Here is a 23,270-nt window from a genome sequence, read left to right as displayed (position 1 = left end):
AAAAGGTGAGTTTTGACAGTTTTATTTTGTTTTCGTCTTGAAGTATAAGGCAATAGAATGTTTCTTTTTCATATTACTTTCATATTTCGTAGTGTTTGCGTATTTTGGCCAATATTTTGCAACCATGGTCAATTTAGATCGAACTTTTGATAGAATCTATGGCCAGTCATTTTGTCCCATCCCCGCCTCGCGCTCCGTCCGGTGCGGTAGTGATGTCCCACAGCAGAGACCCACGCGACCTTCAGCCGGTACAGTTGCTGTTCTTTTACCACCGTTCTTGATTTTTCCATTGTGTCCTATTTCGCCATATCAAATACCCAAAATGTATCATGTTATTCATATTTAAGTGAATAATCAATTCAGTCATCATAACTTGGCATTTTTAACCCAAGCAATCAAAAAGAGGAAATTTATTCAATATTTTCACTTATCTGTGAAGGAGGGGCTTTAATTCTTCATGATAGAAGAAGAAGAAAAGAAAGAAGAAGAAACCTTTATTCGTCACATGCACACTTCAGGCACAGTGAAATTCATCCTCTGCATTTAACCCATCTGAAGCAGTGAACACACGCGCGCACACACACCCAGAGCAGTGGGCAGCCACACCAGACCGCCCGGGGAGCAGTCAGGGGTCAGGTACCTTGCTCAAGGGCACCTCAGCCCAAGGCCGCCCTACGTTAACCTAACTGCATGTCTTTGGATTGTGGGGGAAACCGGAGCACCTGCAGGAAACCCATGCAGACATGGGGAGAACATGCAAACTCCACACAGAAAGGCCCTCGCTGGCCTCTGGGTTCAAACCCGGAACCTGTATGATGATGTTATTTTATCTCATCTCATTATCTCTAGCCGCTTTATCCTGTTCTACAGGGTCGCAGGCAAGCTGGAGCCTATCCCAGCTGACTACGGGCGAAAGGCGGGGTACACCCTGGACAAGTCGCCAGGTCATCACAGGGCTGACACATAGACACAGACAACCATTCACACTCACATTCACACCTACGGTCAATTTAGAGTCACCAGTTAACCTAACCTGCATGTCTTTGGACTGTGGGGGAAACCGGAGCACCCGGAGGAAACCCACGCGGACACGGGGAGAACATGCAAACTCCGCACAGAAAGGCCCTCGCCGGCCACGGGGCTCGAACCCGGAACCTGTACGATGTAGTTATTTTATATGTAAATCAGTTTTACAAAAGCATTTGAATTGTAATAAAAAAAAATTCCACAGTGGAGGCCAGATAAAGCAAGATACTATCTTTATTCTTATTAAACATGACAAAAGAAATGTTAGGTAAATGCAAAAAAAAAAGTAAAAGTAGAAAATTTATTTTTTGACCATAATGTCCCAAATGAGAGAGAAGTTTCTGAGACAGACCCATATAAGTTGGCCTTGGATTTTACTTTTTCTACTTCACAGCCCTGGAAAACAGCTTGTTTCTTTCAAGGGTCAAATCATAGGGCTGTAAATGGACGTGTAAAACCACATCTGGGTCTTTTTTTTACTTTTCGAAGTATAAACTTTATATTTAGAATCATAGAACAGTTTAAAAGAGTGAATAAATGCAGCACCTTTTAAAGAAAAGACTGAAATGCTAAAGCTAATGCCTTCAAGGGGTTTGGGAGGGCGCGCGTGCGCGCTGATCGGGTCCTTAGTGCGCAGGCGCGCTTTCAGAGAGAGAGAGAGAGAGAGCGAGCAGCTTTATAACACAGATATGATTTGTCTTTTCTTGACGCTTCTCGCTTATGTCTTTAAGACAGGTGAGTGCATTCTGGACACTGGGCTTCATTACGGTTATCTGAAATATGAAATAATATACCCGGTGTTCTCGCGTTAACCCTTTGTGCAGGGTAAAGGTATGAGTGTGTGCTAGTGTGCAGGGTAAAGGTATGAGAGTGTGCTAGCTCAGCTGAGGATCTTGGAGTTGCCATGCTGGGAGTAGTTCACACAGGACTTAGCTTTTACTCTGGTCTGTGTGTGTATGAGCACTTTTACAATAAAAGACACACACACACCTGGTGTTTAAGAATCGGGTCAAAGCTATGCACTTGGAATAGCTATAAACTAGCACATTTAATTCGCCTTGAACCACCATAAAAAAGTGCCTGTAGGTATTTATCTTCAACCCTATCTGTAACTGCTTCAAAAGTTGTTGTTTTTTTTCCTTTCTCCTTCTCATAATTCTCAGTTTTGTTTCCTTTCCCATCCAGCACGAAGGAGAGACACAGAACCTGTATTTTTAAATACATTTCTGAGTGGACAGTATCTCCATCCTTGACTCTTGTCTCATCTCATCTCATTATCTGTAGCCGCTTTATCCTGTTCTACAGGGTCGCAGGCAAGCTGGAGCCTATCCCAGCTGACTACAGGTGAAAGGCGGGGTACACCCTGGACAAGTCGCCAGGTCATCACAGGGCTGACACATGGACACAGACAACCATTCACACTCACATTCACACCTACGGTCAATTTAGAGTCACCAGTTAGCCTAACCTGCATGTCTTTGGACTGTGGGGGAAACCGGAGCACCCGGAGGAAACCCACGGGGAGAACATGCAAACTCCACACAGAAAGGCCCTCGCCGGCCGCTGGGCTCGAACCCGGACCTTCTTGCTGTGAGGCGACAGCGCTAGCCACTACACCACCGTGCCGCCCATATCGACCACAAAGTTGTGGCATTCGAGCTGAGCCAGCCATACCTGAGTGCGTGACGTCACAGCAGGAATTGGTTTTAAAGGGCACATCTTGGGTAAATTCAGTAGCGAGATCAATGTAATTCTCCTATTTTTTTTTATTAAACTTTGGTCAAATCTCTGTCGCATTTTTTTTTACCTTGCGCAATACCAGAAAAATTCAGTTGAAATCAAGCCATTTGAGGCGAATTGGTCCGCCTCTGAAAAAAACTTGGCATTTGGATTTCCCGGGAAACGTTGATTTTCGTGACGTCGCGTGCGGGACGCCTCCCTCTGAATCCTACGTCAGCGCTGGTTTGTTTATGAGAAAACGAGCTGGTGGTTTTCTGCAAATTTCTTCAACGTTATCGCATAATTATTAAAATGGTTAACAGATGTATCGTAGGAGGATGTAGCAACACCAATCTTGATGGGATTAGTACTCATCGTTTCCCAAAAGACCGGACAATGAGGGAGAAATGGGAGCACTTGGTCTACACAGGCTGTGCACTGAGACTGTGCAAAGCTCGCACAGCCTGCTGGTGCTTCCGCAGGTGAGGTCACGAATCTGGCTCCAGACTCCCTTGGAATTTTTCCAGATGCATTTTATTATTTTATTTTTTTCTGCTGTAGACAGATGGCCTTGTGCAAAATTACCCTTCTGGATGAGTGTGTAGAGGGGCATACTTTCATAAAAAAAAAAATGAAATTGGTCCAGGATATGCACTATAAGGTCGTGGCCTTTTACAGCTATAGACCAAAGTCATATGAATAAAAATTTATGGTGAAAGTAAGAAATACCGTTACCGACTTGCTCAACTAAGACTGATTTGACTTCATTGATTGTAGGTTGGGGCGGCATGGTGGTGTAGTGGTTAGCGCTGTCACTTCACAGCAAGAAGGTCCTGGGTTCGAGCCCAGTGGCCGGCGAGGGCCTTTCTGTGTGGAGTTTGCATGTTCTCCCCGTGTCCACATGGGTTTCCTCCGGGTGCTCCGGTTTCCCTCACAGTCCAAAGACATGCAGGTTAGGTTAACTGGTGACTCTAAATTGACCGTATGTGTGAATGTGAGTGTGAATGGTTGTCTGTGTCTATGTGTCAGCCCTGTGATGACCTGGTGACTTGTCCAGGGTGTACCCCGCCTTTCGCCCGTAGTCAGCTGGGATAGGCTCCAGCTTGCCTGCAACCCTGTAGAACAGGATAAAGCGGCTAGAGATAATGAGATGAGATGTATTGTTAATGCTTAAAACTATTCCTGTGCCATTCTTGAGGTCTCAAGGCATTTATAAACAAAAAGTGAGGCCATGGTTCTGCGTCTCGTCTCTCGTCTCGTCTTCTTCCGCTTATCCGGGACCGGGTCGCGGAGGCAGCAGTCTAAGCATGGAAGCCCAAACTTCCCTTTCCCCAGACACCTCGGCCAGCTCCTCGGGAAGAACACCGAGGCGTTCCCAGGCCAGCCGAGAGACATGGTCCCTCCAGCGTGTCCTGGGTCTTCCCCGGGGCCTCTTCCCGGGGGGACATGCCTGGAACACCTCCCCAGGGAGGCGTCCAGGAGGCATCCGAAAAAGATGCCCGAGCCACCTCAGCTGATTCCTCTCGATGTGGAGGAGCAGCGGCTCTACTCCGAGCCCCTCCCGAGTGACTGTGCTTCTCACCCTATCTCTAAGGGAGCGCCCAGCCACCCTGCGAAGGAAACTCATTTCGGCCGCTTGTATCCGCGATCTTGTTCTTTCGGTCATTACCCAAAGCTCATGACCATAGGTGAGAGTTGGAACATAGATCGACCGGTAAATTGAGAGCTTCGCCTTTTGGCTCAGCTCCTTCTTCACCACGACGGACCGGTAAAGCGACCGCATCACTGCGGAGGCTGCACCGATCCGCCTGTCGATCTCGCGCTCCATCCTTCCCTCACTCGTAAACAAGATCCCGAGATACTTAAACTCCTCCACTTGAAGCAGGACTTCTCCACCAACCTGGAGAGGGCAAGCCACCCTTTTCCGGTCGAGAACCATGGCCTCGGACTTGGAGGTGCTGATTCTCATCCCAGCCGCTTCACACTCGACTGCAAACTGCCCCAGTGCATGCTGAAGGTCCTGGTTTGAAGAAGCCAACAGGACAACATCATCCGCAAAAAGCAGAGATGAAATCCTGTGGTTCCCAAACAGGATTCCTTCCGGCCCCTGGCTGCGCCTAGAAATTCTGTCCATAAAAATTATGAACAGAACCGGTGACAAAGGGCAGCCCTGCCGGAGTCCAACATGCACTGGGAACAGGTCTGACTTACTGCCGGCAATGCGAACCAGACTCCTGCTCCGTTCGTACAGGGACCGGACAGCCCTTAGCAAAGAGCCCCGAACCCCATACTCCCGAAGCACCCCCCACAGAATACCATGGGGGACATGGTCGAATGCCTTCTCCAGATCCACAAAGCACATGTGGACTGGTTGGGCAAACTCCCATGAACCCTCGAGCACCCTATGAAGGGTATAGAGCTGGTCCAGTCAGCGCTCGAAACTAACGGTGTCCCGGGGACCATAAAAAATGTCATCGGGACAAAAAATTATCATGTCTGGGACAATCCCGGGACAATGGAAAAAAATAGATCTAGAAAAGAAGTTCTACATTAATATTATTTACAAAGCCGTAACGCATACGTAGACATTCACCTAATTTGTCAATTTTAATTTTAAAACGTTAACAGCGAAAAATACATAGTAGCTACACTTTCGATGCACCTGCATCCGTAGGCTACAGAGCAGCGCATTCTGTTCTAGAATCTTCGGCCGGAGTCCGCATTATATGGACTTGGAATGGAATTGCTACCGCACACGCTGCGCCGACTCTTGCCAGAACAAAAATGCTTAAGTGGCTGAAGTGGACCGACCGCGGGGAAGAAACTGAAAGCCCAGACATAATGTCTCCGGGACCTTCAGGATCCAAAGTGTCATCGCCTGGTCTGCAGGCAACGCTAGCAACTGAATGAACTTAATGAACACTGTTAGACACGTTATAAAATACAACAGGAATGATGTGGATGATGTTGACGGAAGATACCGTTCAACAGAATAAGTGAGTTTTCTTGGTGTCTTTCTCGTTCAGAAAGTTTAGTCAGTCAGCAGCACAACTAGGCTAGGACCTGGCACTATGTTGATGTTGCTAACATTTGCACCCACGTTTCGGCAGCGAAAGTTCATAAAATGGATGACGGAAAGTTCATAAAAATGGATAACGGTAATGGATAACGGAAAGTTCATAAAAATGGATAACGGTAATGGTGAAAATTATAAGTTGGCCTTATAAGTGCCAACAGATATTCAAGGTATAAGTAGATGAAATGAACATAAGGGGTCTTATTTTCAACTAAAGTGTACTGCAGATGTAGGGAGTTGAAACATTTTCTGAATGAGCTAGTTGGCCCCTTTAAATAAACAGGTATCTATTCATACAGTGAGATCGCCAAAGTTTAATAAACTGAAAATGCAATAACTGTAATTTTGAAGTAGATGATGTATAGGACATGTGTCACTTGTGTCTTGTGACTTATTGTAAAAATATAAAGGGTTCAAAATCGCATAGTTACAAATGTAATAGTAACTTCATATGATAATATTAACCACTGGTTATTTCAGAGAGGAAAAAAATAGGGACACTATTGCTTCCATTCGGGACAATACAACACAGAATTCGGGACCACTGGGGGACACAAAGAAAAAAAGTTAATTTCGAGCCCTGGGTCCAGTGTTCCGTGACCAGGACGAAAACCGCATTGTTCCTCCTGGATCCGAGGTTCGACTATTGGTCAAATTCTCCTCTCCAGTACCCTGGAGTAAACCTTCCCTGGGAGGCTGAGAAGTGTGATTCCCCTATAATTGGAGCACACTCTCCGGTCCCCTTTCTTAAAAAGAGGGACCACCACCCCAGTCTGCCACTCCAGAGGCACTGTCCCCGACCGCCACGCAATGTTGCAGAGGCGTGTCAACCAAGACAGCCCCACAACATCCAGAGACTTGAGATACTCAGGGCGGATCTCATCCACCCCCGGTGCCTTGCCACCGAGGAGCTTGCAAACCACCTCCGTGACTTCGGCTTGGGTAATGGACGAGTCCACCTCTGAGTCATCAGCCTCAGTCTCCTCAGTGGAAGACATGACGGTGGGATTGAGGAGATCCTCAAAGTATTCCTTCCACCGCCCGACAATGTCCCCAGTCGAGGTCAGCAGCTCCCCACCCGCACTATAAACAGTGTTGGCAGAGTACTGCTTCCCCCCCCCTGAGGCGCCGGACGGTTTGCCAGAATTTCTTCGAGGCCGACCGATAGTCCTTCTCCATGGCCTCACCGAACTCCTCCCAGTTCCGAGTTTTTGCCTCCGCAACTGCCCGAGCTGCAACACGCCTGGCCTGCCGATACCCGTCAGCTGCCTCAGGAGTCCCGGAGGTCAACATGGCCCGATAGGACTCCTTCAGCTTGACGGCATCCCTTACTTTCGGTGTCCACCACCGGGTTCAGGGATTGCCGCCACGACAGGCACTGGAGACCTTGCGGCCACAGCTCCGAACAGCTGCGGCCACAATGGAGGTAGAGAACATGGTCCACTCAGACTCAATGTCCCCCGCCTCCCTCGGAAGCTGGGAAAAGCTCTCCCGGAGGTGGGAGTTAAAGACCTCCCCAACAGAGTGCTCGGCCAGACGTTCCCAGCAGACCCTCACCATACGTTTGGGCCTGCCAGGTCTGTCCAGCTTCCTCCTCCACTAGCGGATCCAACTCACCACCAGGTGGTGATCACTTGACAGCTCAGCCCCTCTCTTCACCCGAGTGTCCAAGACATAGGGCCAGAGATCAGATGAAACGACTACAAAGTCGATCATCGACCTCCGACCTAAGGTGTCCTGGTGCCACGTGCACTTATGGACACACCTATGCTCGAACATGGTGTTTGTTATGGACAAACCGTGACTAGCACAGAAGTCCAATAACAAAACACCACTCGGGTTCAGATCGGGGAGACCGTTCCTCCCAACCACGCCCCTCCAGGTGTCACTGTCGTCGCCCACGTGAACATTGAAGTCCCCCAGTAGCACAATGGAGTCCCCAGTCTGAGCACCCCTCAGTACCTCTCCCAGGGACTCCAAGAAGGCCGGATACTCTATACTGCTATTTGGCCCGTAGGCGCAAACAACAGCAAGAGCCCTCTCCCCAATCCGAAGGCGCAGAGAGGCGACCCTCTCGTTCACTGGGGTAAACTCCAACACATGGTGGCTGAGCTGGGGAGCTATAAGCAAGCCCACACCAGCCCGCCGCCGCTCACCACAGGCGACTCCAGAGAAGTGGAAAGTCCAGCCCCTCTCGAGGAGCTGGGTTCCAGAGCCCGAGCTGTGCGTGGAGGTGAGCCCAACTATCTCTAGCCGGTACCTCTCAACCTCCCGCACGAGCTCAGGCTCCCCCCCCCCCCCCCCCCCCCCCCCAGTGAAGTGACATTCCATCTCCCAACAGCCAGCCGCTCTGTTCGGGGATCAGGTCGTCGAGGCCCCTGCCTTCGACTGCCACCCAATCCACACTGCACCAGTCCCCTACTACTGCTACCTCTGTGGGTGGTGAACCCACAGGAGGTCGGGCCCACGTCACCTCTTTGGGCTGAGCCCGGCCAGGCCCCATGGGCAAAGGCCCGGCCACCAAGCGCTCGCATACGAGCCCCAACCCCGGGCCTGGCTCCAGGGTGGGGCCTTGGCTGCGTCATACCGGGCGACGTCACGGTCCTTGCTTTTTTTCTCCATAGGGGTTTTTGGTGAACTGCTCTTGGTCTGGCCTGTCACCTAGGACCTGTCTGCCTTGGGAAACCCTGACGGGGGCATAATGCCCCTGACAACATAGCTCCTAGGATCATTCAAGCACACAAACCCCTCCACCACAATAAGGTGGCAGTTCTAGGAGGGGATGGTTCTACGTATCTCCTTTAAACATGAGCCAAGGTGTGGCTGTGTGATGTCAGCATGTTTTGGTCCCCTGGATACAGAGGAGCCCCAGGGATTTGTGGACCCCATGCAAAGATCTCACACTGGGCCCCACCATCCCGCCAACCCTGAAAATAAAATAACACTGTGCAGACAAGCATGCATCATTCTGCATACAGTGGACATCACTGTTTGATGCAAGACTAAGTACGTTTACATGCATACTAATATTCCGGATCAAAACCATCATATTCTGTTTGGACATTCTGAATTTAATATTTTCTGATTAAGCCGTGTGGGATATGCTGATATTATTCAGGTTGTAGGAGCAGTGTTTGGACATATATACAGCACACTGAGAATATGCAACTCAATTGTGTTGTTTGTTTTTTTTTTGGCAGTTTGCAGTAGAGGTCTTCGCGGGTCGGATTTTTCAGTCCCGCTCCCGCCCGCGCCCGCATTGTGCAGTCACGCTCGCGCCCGCAAAGAATTATGATTTTCTGTCCCGCTGCCGTCCGCGCCTGCCATATTTTGTCCCACTCCCGCCCGCAAATCCCGCATGATGCAGATGTTCGTGTTATTTCTTAGAAAAGTTCTTGTCTTGACACAGCGTGATGGTGCCCCACCCCCTACTTAGATGGATTTGAGCATAAATATCTACAGCTCACGTTCACGTTTGTTATTGTTTACCTTGTTTCTGAATTCAGTATGTAGTGTCTCTAATAATAATAATTAGTGCTGTCAAGCGATTAAAATATTTAATCGCGAATCACACATTTTTATCACATGAGAAACCATTGCAATTCTCTGATCAGCATAAAAAAGTGAATAGGCTTGCTTTGTACCAAGGGTGGTGTTTTTTTATTTATTTATTGCAAAGCAGAGCTAACAAGAGGAGTGAACTTCACTCTTCTTCCACTTCAGTCAGTGAAGTGATTTCCTGCTTGAGTTAGTCTACAGCTCTATCAGAGAGACAGGTTACACAGTGACGGTAGGCTTGACATGCTTGATTATAATATAAAGTACACTATTATATTAACTTGTTCGTTGATAAATATTGCATTGAATCTGATCTTTACTGTTTCATCTCACTTAACACATTTCGTACTTTTACACTTTTTCTGCCTGTTGATGCGTCGCGCTGTCCAATCAGAGGCGGCCAAATTTGCATATTACAGGAAGGATTTCTGGGATAGCATTGAGTTTACAGGCGCTGTCTTCTTAAAACTGAATAAATATTTAAAAAGAGCCAAATGAGCCAGTCTTTTGAACGGCTCTTTTCAAAGAATGGATCACAAAGATGCGGATCCCATCAAAGAGCCATAAATCCCATCTCTACTAGTTTCAAAAGCTTATGAAAAACCTACATCATGTCAGAGTGTTAATCTCGCGATAAAAAAAATTAACGCCGTTAAAATTGAGTCAAGTTAACGCGATAATAACGCGACATTTTTTACAGCACTAATAATCTCATCTCATTATCTCTAGCCGCTTTATCCTTCTACAGGGTCGCAGGCAAGCTGGAGCCTATCCCAGCTGACTATGGGCGAAAGGCGGGGTACACCCTGGACAAGTGGCCAGGTCATCACAGGGCTGACACATAGACACAGACAACCATTCACACTCACATTCACACCTACGGTCAATTTAGAGTCACCAGTTAACCTAACCTGCATGTCTTTGGACTATGGGGGAAACCGGAGCACCCGGAGGAAACCCACGCGGACACGGGGAGAACATGCAAACTCCACACAGAAAGGCCCTCGCCGGCCCTGGGGCTCGAACCCAGGACCTTCTTGCTGTGAGGCGACAGCCCTAACCACTACACCACCGTGCCGCCCCAGCACTAATAATAATAAAAGACAGGCGAGCACGTAATTCCGAGTGGAAATTTGGTATATTTATTGTTCAGCCATACAAAACATTAGGCTAACCCAGTTTACATTTGTTAAGCATTTCTAACTAGAATATCCTATAGAATACCCTATAAGCATGGCATATATAAATGTTATAACAAAACACAGTCCTAGCCTACTTATCACAGCAAGCAAAGGGCAGCTGATTTCCATCCGCGTCGTACACGAGTGAGAACGACTTCCAAATGTCCGATTTCAGGACTCTTGACTTTTTAACGGTAAATGTACCTCTTTTTAAAGCAGCACTTACTTTTGAAGCACTGTGAGATTCAGTAAAGGAGCTCTGCTCTTCTGCCATGATCGGAGATCTCAAACACGGAAGAGGAAAAGAATCGAGAAACGAACAAGAGATATTTATCCTCTCCTGGATCAGAATCAGAATCATAATTCTGATGACCAGCTCATCTAAGGTGTCATTGAGGCATCATGTTAGTGTGGGTCACTGGAGGCTGGGTGTGAACGGTGAGTCATTAGAGTGATCAAAGGATATCCCGTTAGGGTGATCAATGGCAAATTTAAGATGCCATTCCTCACTCAATCTGGCAATCTGACTCTCTCTGCAAATTTAGGCATCTTAAAATGTTTTTATTAATGCCAAATAAAATGTCCAGCACAAATTATATATGATGGACATAAATTAATAATTTATAAATTTTATTTCAAACACGTTTTTCGTTAGTGGGACTGCAGCTTATCATGGCTCCCGCCCGCGCGTGCATATGTGCACTCCCGCTCCCGCCCGCGCGTGCATATGTGCACTTCCGGTCGCGCCCGCAATGAGCTTTCAAAATTTGTCCCGTGCCGCACTGCTTTGCGGCGGGTCCCGCGAGTCCCGCGGGACTCCCGTGGGAGTGCAGGGCTCTAGTTTGCAGCACACAGCCTCAACCAGCGAGACAGTCGGAGTATGTAAACGCATGGTTCCCAAGGGTCCTTGAAAGTTTGTGAATTAGTAACTCCTGCATGCACATGATGTTGACTGTCATGCAACTTGCACATTGTTTTGCTGTGCTGCATTAGAGAAGGCAAGAGACCACAGAGTCTACCATTCCTGTAACAGTACAATTGAGAAGTCTTGACACGTTCAAGCCGGTCTCTCTCTGTTTAATTGCTGACCGTGAGCTTTTGTAAAGCCTGCTAGTTCTCGTTCTACAAATTCTTAGTGTTGTAACAGTAATGAACCTTAATCCGTGTCTCAAACTATACCGTATTGGGTTCTTGAATTTGATGGAATCGGGCCTTGAAAAGTCCTTGAATTTAATGTTGAAGAATATTTTGTAAACATGGTGAATGATACCATCTAAAAGAAATGTGCTAAAAGTCATATGTTTTACCGTTTAAATGTAAATTTAATGGTAAAAGTCTTTGAACTTAATGTATAATTTAAGTTATATTTAACCTTTTCAGTTAAAAACTGCATTTATAGAATGATATAACAACCAAGAGAATAAAACCAACAGTATCCCTGTGTCTGAAATAGCTCACTCGTTCACTACTCCCTATATAGGGAATTAGTATATAGAGGACACTATTGTGAAATTGGCAAAATGGAAAAAAATAAAAATAAAACCCGCTTTTGGACACTAGTCAGTCACGCTGGTATTTACGCCATTACTGTCGCACAATTAAAACGTGCCAGATCAGCCGGCTGGTGGGTTTTCAAAATAATAAATGCATATTATACTGAGCATATTTCCCACATTTAATCAATACAAAGTACAGGTAGTCATCGACTTATGACTGTGTTTGGTTACGACTGACCGGTCGTAAACCAATCTGGTCGTAAGTCGGCCTATGTTAAATGAACGTCAGTATATTGTGATGATGTAATCATCTTAAAGTCTTATTTTATCAACATTTTTCTTATTTCATTACCTTGGCTCATTATTTGGTTTAAGTCAAACACTGCATACTCAGGGGTGAAAGTAACTTTTATTTCCTGCCAGTATATTATTTTGAGCTATAGTGCGCGCGCCGAAAAATACACCTAATTATTTATTATTGTCTACTTATCAAGCATTCACTAGGACTTCTTATCACTCAGTAGTACTAGTATAGTACTTTTATCACACTATCACTCTTTCATCCACCTGTATCAGTTTTTGATTATAAATAAATTGCAAACACACAATTTCAACAACACAATCGTTTTATTTACATTTTTTTTAGCTGAACAGTTGAAAACTTACTTTTCATTTTGGACATTGGACACAGAACAGTGTAACAGAACAGAAAAGTGAAAGTTACTTTGATTACCAGCTGCGCACGTTATAGCACAAGATCTGGTTAAGCCGTACGCGCGCTGTAGCTCGCTCGTTGTTTGTCCAGCAAAACACTGCACACATAATAGAAGAGGCTGGATGCAGTGTTGCCAGATTGGGTGGTTTTAAGTGCATTTTGGCAGGTTTTGAACATATTTTGGGCTGGAAACCGTCAGCAGTATCTGGCAACACTGGCTGGATGTTGGGCGCTGCCGGGAGCTGGGGCGGAAACTGTTGTACGCTCAGCTGGGAAACGCTTGCCAGTCATAACCAGACGGTCATAAAGTCGATCGGTCATAAGTCGACGACTACCTGTACCTGCGTCTTTCAGTTCTTTTAACTCAAGGCTGAATACTTTCTTCTTTGCCGCTGCCTTTTATTAAATCAAATTTGAAACTTTTTTATTTGATTTCTTTCAGCGTGACTGCAATGCATGATGGGATGTATATTGCTTTGGTTAGTGACCATCGGTTGTACACTACTTTTTGTGATGCATTGTGGGATACTTTGAGTGCACTATATAGGGTGTAAATAATCCTCACTAAGGTTTCGGACAGCACTACAAAATGGCGTCCCCACTATTTACTGCACTATATAGTGAGTCGGGAGTGATTTCGGACACCGGGTATGTTTTTTTGTTTTTTTTTTAATTAAGTCAACACACCAACTAGAAAATAAGCAGCTGTAAAAGTGGAATAGGAAATGAAAAGGCCTGATGGTGGCGCTAGAGAAAAGGTTAAGTGATCACCAAATCAGTAGGTTTGACATGTCATTCAGCACAATGCTGCTCACCACCTCCTCCTTCAGTTAGGAGCGGGGCTGGTTCATTGGTATGGGGAACGGGAGACGGGCTGCTGAAGCTGTATCTGTCGGGACTGGGCAGCTGATTTTAGAATGAAAAACTTGCTGAAAGTTTGTTTGCATTGATTGTATGTTGACTAAAAGAGAAACAAAATGCCAACAGTCAGGGGAAGAAAAATGGTATTTCACTGTGGATTAGGTTAATTACTAGGTTAATTTTCACCGTTAACAGACTACACCCATGTTTCTTTGTGAAAAAATGGGTGACGCTACCCTTTTTTTTTTTTTTTTTTTTCTCTCCTGTCTTTTTTTTTTTTTTCCCCCTTTGGGAAGCTGAGACATAATGCTCCACCAGCAGTCTTTACTTGCTGCTAACAAGTAACTTTCACCCCCGGTTTGGGGCCAGAACCAAACCATTTCCTGTAAAGGGGAGGGGGTAGTTGATCTCGTTCAAGGATAGAAATGTATATAAGCCTATAAAAATTCTAAGGAAAATAATAAACAGCAACAAGATGTAGAAAAATAAGGAAAAAGTCAGCAGCATGTTAAAATATGTAAATAATACTCCGTTTAACAGCTGTAACATCAGTATTGCAGTCTACAAGAAATTTAAAGTCAGTAAAAATGATAATTTTGGGGTAAGAAGCCTCCGACACAAGGGAATAAGTCTAAAGGCGTGTTGACTCGGAGTGTTTTACTTTCTGAGGGATGAGATGAAAAGATTGATTGATTTGCCACAGGCAGGAACGACTTCCTGTGACGTTCTTTGATGCATTTCGTTAAAATCGGTCTTTCAACTTTTCTTGTACTGAATGTACTCCTGTACTGGACCATCACGTCATGGAATGAGCGAGTCATGTTGTCCAAGATGCCATGTAACTGGGACAGCATCATTCTCGCTGACACAACCACCAGAGAGTCCAGCAGTCTACTTTTTGCCAAAAGAAAAAGGAACCATTTAGTTTTATTAGTGTATAGTTGAAAATAAAATATTTTATGAATGATGGGCCACTAATTTAATATTAAAAAACAAGCAAACAAAAAAAAAACCCTAATCTTCCAATAATTTTAATCTCCCTGTCAGTCGCAGGCCCTTAGAATCATCCTACCTCCCTAAGTCTAACTCTGCAGTGTCCATAAACCAAAAAAAAAAAAGACTCTGCTCTCTCAGGACATTGCTGCGTGTCTTTCTTTCCACCTGCTTGATTTGCCTAATGCAAACCAAGTTATTATAGTTATTTAAATGACATGCTGGTGGTGCACACCACTGTCAAGTATTGCAGGTTATTATTGTTTTATCAATGAAGGCAGTACAGTAGTAATAATTACAGCAGATATGCGTGCACATTCAAATTCAAAGTTCTAGCGCTCATGGTAATTGTAGTTCTCAGTACCTGGTGTGTTTTTAATAGCAAACATTTCCCATGTATCCAAGCGCCTCCTCTAGAAAAGTGACAGCTAAAGTTGGAAATGAAACCCAACCTGTAATGTCACTTATTCTCTGTAAGGATACAGAAACAACACTTGAGTCGTAATGGAGTATCAAAGCAAGAGGCGTCGGAAAGAAAACCCAGATGGCAATGTGGTCAACAGTAGTCATGAGTCAGGTTTCAGCAAGAGGAAAAAGTCTCTAATAATACTAGTGCTAATGTTAACATCAACTTTCCAGTGTTTTAAAGACATTCTTCTGGCTAATTTAATTCATAACCAAACTCAACAGCAAAACCACTCAATCAGATGTTAGTTGTGGCATATAAATCATTGTAAAGCAATTTTTAAACTCGCCAGATCGGTTTCTCATGCAGAAATCACTTGCCTTATTGTCCGTCCTTAGCAATAATAGCTGTAACATGGAGACAGTAGCAGCACAAAGTAGTGTAATTACCTCACATTCGAGACATGGCTATGTTTCACAGATCCCTGGCTGATGTCGAACCACTGTTTGAAAAACAGTGTTAGATTATTACATTGACGTTGATGAGAAGTGTAAAGTTCTGCTGGTATGTGGATTTGCAGGATGGACGGGTGTGAACGAGCGCACTTTCATCGCCGTGAAGCCGGATGGTGTCCAAAGGAGGCTAGTAGGAGAAATCATCCACCGCTTTGAGAGAAAGGGCTTTAAACTAGTTGGCCTGAAATTCCTGCAGGTAAGAAAAACCCTGAAACTTATAGCGCCTGTGAGTTTACACATACCGGTAAAAGCCATGCTTCTAGGCTGGCATGATGTTACTAGCAAAAGCCCAAAAGGGGTGAGCCTATGTACTAAGCACTTTTTAAAATTATCATTAATTTAAAAAAAAGACTTGTATGGGTTTTGATGTTGTACCAATTTCATATTACTGACTCCTCTGTAAAAAGGTTGAAGCTTGTGGTTTTAATCCCCCGCTGGCCGAAAGACCTGAAGGGGGATTATGTCGTGGCGATGTCCGTCCCAGGAAAGGGTACTCAACTTCTGAGATCAACTCTTCTCACAATTTTTAGAGGAATTTTACAAAACTTCGCAGAAGGCTTTGTTATAGGACAGTAATGCGCATATTGCAATTTCGTTTGCAATGTATTGTAGCTAGGGATGGCGAAAACTAAAAAAAAATCTTGACCGACCACCGAGCCTCATTAGCCGGTTAAAGTCGGTTAACCTATGAGTTTAAACAGGGATGCAAATGGCGCGCCTTTTAGCGGATGCCGCCTTTTTCACGGCTGAATCGTGCAAAGATCCGATTTTTTTGGGGGGGGCGTTGGAGTGTCTGAATAATTTCATCAGAGTAAATTCTGTATGCTCAAAGGAAGGCAATCGGATCTGCACGATTCAGCCGTGAAAAAGTCGGCATCTGCGCCTTTAGTTTGTGTGGAGAGATATGATCTGCAGTAACATGCATTGTTGGCTACAGACCGAAACATACTTTCAGAATGCACTGGCCAAGGCAGGACTAAACTCGATGTGCCTTCTAATAATAATTAAAAAAAATAATAATAATTTGTAAGCTAAAAAGCCTGTCTCTACACTTTTTTCTTTTGCCGAGTGGCAGCTGTGTTCAACTGGGGCGGGACATGACTGAATGGGTGTTTCTGATTTATTAGCGGTCTTTAACTGGGGCGGGAGGGCGGGACATGACTGAATGGGTGTTTCTGATTTGTCAGCTGTCTTTAACTGGGGCAGGAGGGCGGGACATGACTGAATGGGTGTTTCTGATTTGTCAGCTGTCTTTAATTGGGGCAGGAGGGCGGGACATGACTGAATGGGTGTTTCTGATTCATCAGCTGTCATCCTTACACCGCATGGCATGCCCCAAGCGTTTACAACACAGAATTCCAAGTCCTACGCTCCAAAATCGGCAGCTTCAAAAAGATTGATTTTTTTTTTTTTTTTTTTAACCGACAACCAAAAAAAATTAACCGGTTGACGCTGATTCGGTCAAACGGTCATCGGTTAACATCCCTAATTGTAGCGAGGGATATTGTGCTCTCAGAGCCCTCTTAAGAGGTGCCAGTAATTCTGGATTTAGATTGCAGCCTCCCCCCACAATCTAGATCATCCCATCAAGAACTTTGTGTGCCCTATCACAAACCTGTGTGTGTTTTATTTGTTGTTCAGGCTTCTGAGGAGCAGTTGAGGGAACACTACTGGGAACTGAGAGAGAAGCCGTTCTACAAAGGCCTTGTGAAATACATGAGCTCTGGGCCTATTGTAGCAATGGTAAGACACAGACGTTCTTCAATATATCTATAATAAACTATAAAAATTAATAAACTATAGTTTATTAATCTGCTCCTCCATATTTGATTCTCTAATTGTGTTGTGCTCTACAGCATGTTTATGATTTTTTTTTTTTTTTTGTGATCCACCACAATCTGTTAAAACTTACACAGGTATGGCAAGGCCTGGATGTTGTGAAAACCTCCAGAAAGATGCTCGGAGAGACAAACCCTGCCGACTCTCTTCCAGGAACCATCCGAGGAGATTACTGTGTGGAAGTGGGCCGGTCAGTCACACTGCTAATTAATATTAAAGTGTAGCTACTGGGGCTGGGTACCAAAGTATGCACTATACTAGAGAAGTGGACAAATAACTAGATTGTGTCTGGGCTGTTAGGGTTTTTCTGCCCAGTGGGCAGGTAGCCTGCTGATGTACATTTGAGGTCTGAGGTTTACATACACTTATCATGGACATGAATCTCATGCCGATATGGTATGGCGATTTACTGACACAACACAAGTGATGCATAACTCTTCTTCTTTCGGCTGCTTCTGTTAGGGGACGCCACAACGGATCTGTTCCACATATTTGATTTGGTTTTACATGGGATGCCCTTACTGACGCAGCCCTCCCCGATCTGTCTGGGCTTAGGACTGGCACTAAGGTGGTGTTTACATTAGACCGTATCCGTCTCATTTTCGTCGCGGATGCACTGTCCGTGCACATTAAAACGCCGGGAAACGACTCCACAGGCGGAACAACTTGAATCCACCAGGGCCCACGTATTCAACCCAGTTCGTATCTGATCCGGTGCTGTGTAAACATTGAGGAACGAGGAAACGCAGTGCTGAGCTCTAGCTGACGTCGTCATTGGACAACGTCACTGTGACATCCACCTTCCTGATTCGCTGGCGTTGGTCATGCCACGTTGGTCATGTGACGTGACTGCTGAAAAACGGCGCGGACTACAGGAAACGACACACAGCGGCTCAGTCCCGAATCACTGCTCGTGCGCTTCACTCGCGCGCTCTGTGAGCTGCGCAGGGCCGGAGTGCGCACCCTCCAGAGGGCACTCGCTGTTCAGGGCGGAGTGATTTGGAGCGCAGGAGGAAGCGCTGAGCCACACTGAGGTTTATTTACACATTTCAACTTATTTACCTCCTTCAGGCGCTTAAACTCAGTGAGAACATGAACATCACAGCCAGGTGTGTTTATCTGCTGGAGAAGGTGTTCACTTGCCATCCTTCTACTTGCAAGTGGTGAGTGACTTGCGCATGCCCGATATGCACTGGGATCATGTGACGTGCCGTCTAATTAGTCATGTGATTAGCGTATCCGTGTATTGGCGTTGCTGTGTGCACACGAATCGTTTTAAAAACGTTAATCTGATGATCCGCTGATACGGTCTAATGTAAACACCACCTAAGTATGCACTGGCTTGTGCAACCCCTAATTAGGGATTTTACCTAATCTGCATGTCTTTTGAAGTGGGAGGAAACCCACACAGGCACAGGGAGAACATGCAGACTCCACACAGAAAGACCTCTGTCGGCCGTGAGGTTCGAACCCGGAACCACCTTGCTGCGAGGCGACAGTGCTAACGACGGTGCTGCTTGTTTTGTGCAGTACATTATTTTACATTTTCTTTAAAAACATTTCTAATGTAGAATCTGCTGGCTGGCTACATAGTCATGCGTTCACTGGGAATATTATATTTATTGATTTTGCATCCCTTAGTCAGCGTTAATGCACTAAACTAACTTAATACATTTATTACAATTTATTAGGTAACAAGATACTGGGCAACACTTTGGAGCTTTGACGTGCACAGTGGGATCGCTAATCAACTTATTTGTCTATCCATGCCTCATATTCCCTAAACCACAAAAATCCCATTGTTTTTTTTAAGTGATTTCAGGAAATGCTAGGTTGAATAAATTATTCAAATGAATAATTGATTAATTTGAAATGTGTTTGAGAGCTTTTTTTTTTTTTAACCACTAATGGGGAAATTTTGCAGAGACTGTTTCCTGAGAACTTTGGATGCACTTTGGGCAATTTAATTCTTATCCATGCTTTCATCTTGTATCTTTTAAACCAGGCCTCAGAATCAGTTTTTTGTTTTTTTAAAGATATGACATGTGGGACAAATTACAAAATAGTAGCTTAATATGTCCTGGCGAGTCCTCATTAAACTGGTGCATGTTTTGTGTTGCAGGAACATTATCCATGGCAGTGACTCCGTGGAGAGTGCTCAGAGAGAAATCTCCCTGTGGTTCAAAGAGCACGAGCTCATCTGCTGGGAAGAGGGCACGGAGCACTGGATCTACGCATGATGCCCTCCATTTCCCACATCTACACACAGCATTGTGGCCTGATATACAGTATATGTAGCAATACGAAATTGTTTGTTTCCTGAAGTACAGTTCGACAGAATTGGTACAAAAGCTTGAATTTCTTGTGGCACTTCTAGGAAAGCGCTAGCAGGTATGGCAGAGCACTCTGTACTTGGAGCACTCTCTTTGAAAGAAGTCTTATTGCTGTTTTGAAAGGTTAAAATATTGATTAGTAGTTAAATGCATGCTGTTTCCTTTGCAATGTTCAAAACGTACAATGAAGTGTCATCTTGTTTTTTTTTTTCCCCTAGATGGAAGTAGAAACACTTGTAGTAGAGAACCTGGGTTAGATCTGTATGTGTATATAATTTAGGACAGGCTAACTCAACTATTATAGGCTAATTGTGTGCCAAAATCGCTATCCGGGGCGAACAGGGTGAAAATTACCAATCCAAGATGGCTGCCGGTAGCCATATTGAAAAAAAAATCAATTTTTGAACCACTCACCACAGAAGTATGTGCAATACTTCATTTTATGGGTTTTTGGGTATGGGGAATCCATTAGTGACGACATTTTCATGATTCAAGGAAACCAGTGATGGGCAAGGTTAAAAAAAAAACCACACCAAAAATTGGTGTTTAACAGAAAACATGAGAAAAATAGAATAACCCTATCTCAAACATGAAATCATGGAATTGGGAGACCTGTGCACATAATTTAGGAGAGTATAAGAAAGCAAGCATTTGATTAATATAAAGAAATTGTATTTTCAACCATACTATTATGATCAATGGAATGTTAACTTGGTGAAAAATACAAAACATTACTTTAGTAGGCAGCAATATCTTGAAAGCCTAAATGTTTAACAGCCAACAATACAACTTTTAACATCACGTTATTACTGTTTGTGTCGCATAAACCAGGGGTCAGGAACATGAAAAGTAAGATGATAATAATAATACCGGCGGCCATCTTGGATTGATAATTTTCATGCTGTTTGCCGTGGATAGCGATTTTTGGCACACATCCGAAGTTATTCCTTGGCGTCAAATTAGTCTATAACAGTCAAGTTATCCTCTCCTAAATTATGTGCACACCTGTCTAGACTATTAATGCTATAGAATATTTATCTTCAGCTCATTCATCAAGGGCCTGTTAGTCATTCATCAGCTTGCGTTTAAATGCTGACGACTGTTACATATCGAGTTCTGGATGTGAATAATTGCAGATTTAAGCCAAAAAAATGATCTAATACTTGAGTAATGTAGAATTTATAACCTTGACCAAAATGTACTGTATGTATTTAACAGTCTCAGAAGGAAGGCTTATGCTAATATGAGCCATTGACCACGCCCCTCAGCAACTTTATTAAAGCTATATATGTTTTTAAACTTTAGGAAAAGAAAACGCCAGTTTTGTTTCAGTATTGCTCGAGGCCTCTTGTAGATCCTGAAGTGTATGTGTTATTGTATGTACGAACGACAAAAGCAATAATGAGCTGAGTGAGCTTGTTCACCTTACAGGGCTTACACTTGTGCTGTTTTTGCACTAGCTTTCACTTTTTAGCTCGTCTGACCATAAGGCTGATGAGCTGTTGCCGTGGCGTCCGTCGTCCACAATTCAGTTAAATCGTATCTCCTCAGTCAGTTCTCCACGGATTTCTGTTCCAATTGTTTCATTTCAAAGAACTCATCACTCCGCACAAAACTTGGTCGTTGTTTTGTCAAATTATTTTGCTTAGGAGTTACTAATTAGGCCAAATTAACAAATTTTCCAGGCCTCTCACTAGAATTTTTTTTTTTTTTCCTCATCCGATTCCAGTTTTGGGTAACTCTTCCCATGAGGAACAAAACTTACTTTGTTGATTTTCTTGTTGTAAATTTGTGTACAACTTTTTTCAGTTAAATCATATCTCCTCCCTCAGCTCTGATTGTTTCATTTGAAAGAACTAATCCTTCTCCACAAAACTTGGTCATTGTATTGTCAAATTTTTGCGAACGAACTGCTAATTAGGTCAGCTTCATGAATTTTAGGACTTCTCTTTAGAATGATCTCCTCTCAGTTCTGATCGATGTTTTGGGTCGAGCTTCCCTTGGGGAACAAAACTTGATCGTTTTCTTGTTAACAACTTGTTTACAACTTTTTGTTTACTTTCAGTTAAACCGTGTCTCCTCTCTCAATGGATTTCAGTTCTGATTGTTTAATTTGAAAGAACTGGCCCTTCTGCACAAAACTTGGTCATTGTATTGTCAAATTTTTGCTAACAAATGAGTAACTAGCACTACGTTCACGCTGCAGGCTGAAGTGACTCAAATCCGATTTTTTCGCCCATATGTGACCTGTATCCGATCTTTTATTGACAATATGAACGACACAGATCCGATTTTTTTCAAATCCGACCCAGGCCGTTTGGATATGTGGTCCTAATTCCGATTCCTATCCGATCTTTTCATATGCGACTTCAGTCTGAACCGCCAGGTCGCATTCATCCGACTTACACGTCATCAACAAGCCACAAACGTCACTATTCTGCGCTGAAGTAGGCGGCGGGTCTCTCAAAAAAAGTTACAAAAACATGGCGCATGACACGTTCCTTTGAACGGAGGTTGCAGTCACTACCCCGCAGAACGCCTGAGCCAAAACCCTTGTCCTCTTCCTTCTCAACCTCCTCCTTAACATCAGGCTATTGTGCATGTTCTGGCTCCGTCGCAACAACTGCATCATCGCCAGGTACTCCATGCTGGCTACTGTCATACACAGGAAACTTTAGGTTACTTCCGTAAACACTGGCCGTGCTCACTGCGTGTGACGTCGTCGTATCCTGCAATGCGCATGCGGAACACTTTTAGGTCGCTTTTCGTTCATACTGAGGATCACATACAAGTCGCATATATTTGTTAATGTGAACGACCTCACAAAAAAATCAGATTTCACAAAAAAAATCGGAATTGAGCATTAAGCCTTGCAGTGTGAACGTAGCATAGGTCAACTTCACAGATTTTCGTCTGACTAGAATTGTATCTCATCATGCAAATTCAGTTCTGATTGACGTTTTGGGTCGATCTTCTATTGAGGAACAAAATTTAGTCTTTTGTTGAGTTTCCTGATGTAAACGATTTGTCATGGAAGTTGCTCCTCTCTCACTCATGTTTCAGTGGTAATGGTTGTTTTGATGGCAGGCCAGATGAGCTGCTACGTCCTTGACGTTCTGGTCTTTTTCTTTTTTTTAACTACATGTTTTAGTTTCTTGTGCTCTGCTCAAGCGTGCTTTTTATTTTATAACAAAGGGTTTTCTAAAGCTGTTCACTTTTTGTACATGTTCCACGACAGTACATAAGTTATGATCCTCAAGTTCCTTGGAAGGCCATGTAACACATGGAAATGTTATTACTCAAGGTGTATCAGGTTAAAGGAAATAAAGAAGCTACTGAAAACATTGTTTTAACGTACACCAGAAATGGCTACAAGAGGATCACACGAGTAAATCTTTTTTCAGAGCACGAATATGTTTAATATTTAACCACACATGAGAACATTATATTGTTACATACAGAGGATCAGATCAGCCGTTTATCAACAGTCATGTAAACCAGCAGCCAATCATAGACCCCAACTTCTGCGTGACTCTCAAAACCCAGTCGACT

The 23,270-nt window shown here is 44.3% G+C and overlaps 1 protein-coding gene across 2 annotated transcripts; it reads left to right on the top strand.

The window, feature by feature from the left end:
- The first annotated feature begins 1,668 nt into the window (after positions 1 to 1,668).
- nme3 (NME/NM23 nucleoside diphosphate kinase 3) lies at positions 1,669 to 23,060 on the top strand. Of its 2 annotated transcripts, none has more exons than XM_060901932.1 (5): positions 1,669 to 1,761; positions 15,612 to 15,742; positions 17,188 to 17,289; positions 17,463 to 17,575; positions 19,508 to 23,060. In XM_060901932.1, the coding sequence occupies exons 1-5, from the start codon at positions 1,716 to 1,718 to the stop codon at positions 19,623 to 19,625; spliced, it is 510 nt and encodes a 169-aa protein (XP_060757915.1). In that variant the 5' UTR covers positions 1,669 to 1,715; the 3' UTR covers positions 19,626 to 23,060. The 2 variants fall into 2 exon arrangements, with proteins under 2 accessions (XP_060757915.1, XP_060757914.1); XM_060901931.1 differs by lacking the exon at positions 1,669 to 1,761 and adding an exon at positions 15,049 to 15,187.
- The last annotated feature ends 210 nt before the right edge of the window (positions 23,061 to 23,270 follow it).

The sequence above is a fragment of the Neoarius graeffei genome, chromosome 20, assembly GCF_027579695.1.
Source record: "Neoarius graeffei isolate fNeoGra1 chromosome 20, fNeoGra1.pri, whole genome shotgun sequence".
NCBI lineage: Eukaryota > Metazoa > Chordata > Actinopteri > Siluriformes > Ariidae > Neoarius > Neoarius graeffei.
Note: the sequence above shows the minus strand (reverse complement) of the source record. Positions and strands in the feature narration are given on the sequence as shown.

Coding starts and splice junctions, on each gene's coding strand:
- nme3 (XM_060901931.1), top strand. CDS start 15,130: ATGGAGTATCAAAGCAAGAGGCGTCGGAAAGAAAACCCAGATGGCAAT. Junction 15,188..15,611: donor AGATGGCAATGTGGTCAACA/GTAGTCATGAGT, acceptor GTGGATTTGCAG/GATGGACGGGTGTGAACGAG. Junction 17,576..19,507: donor TACTGTGTGGAAGTGGGCCG/GTCAGTCACACT, acceptor TTTGTGTTGCAG/GAACATTATCCATGGCAGTG.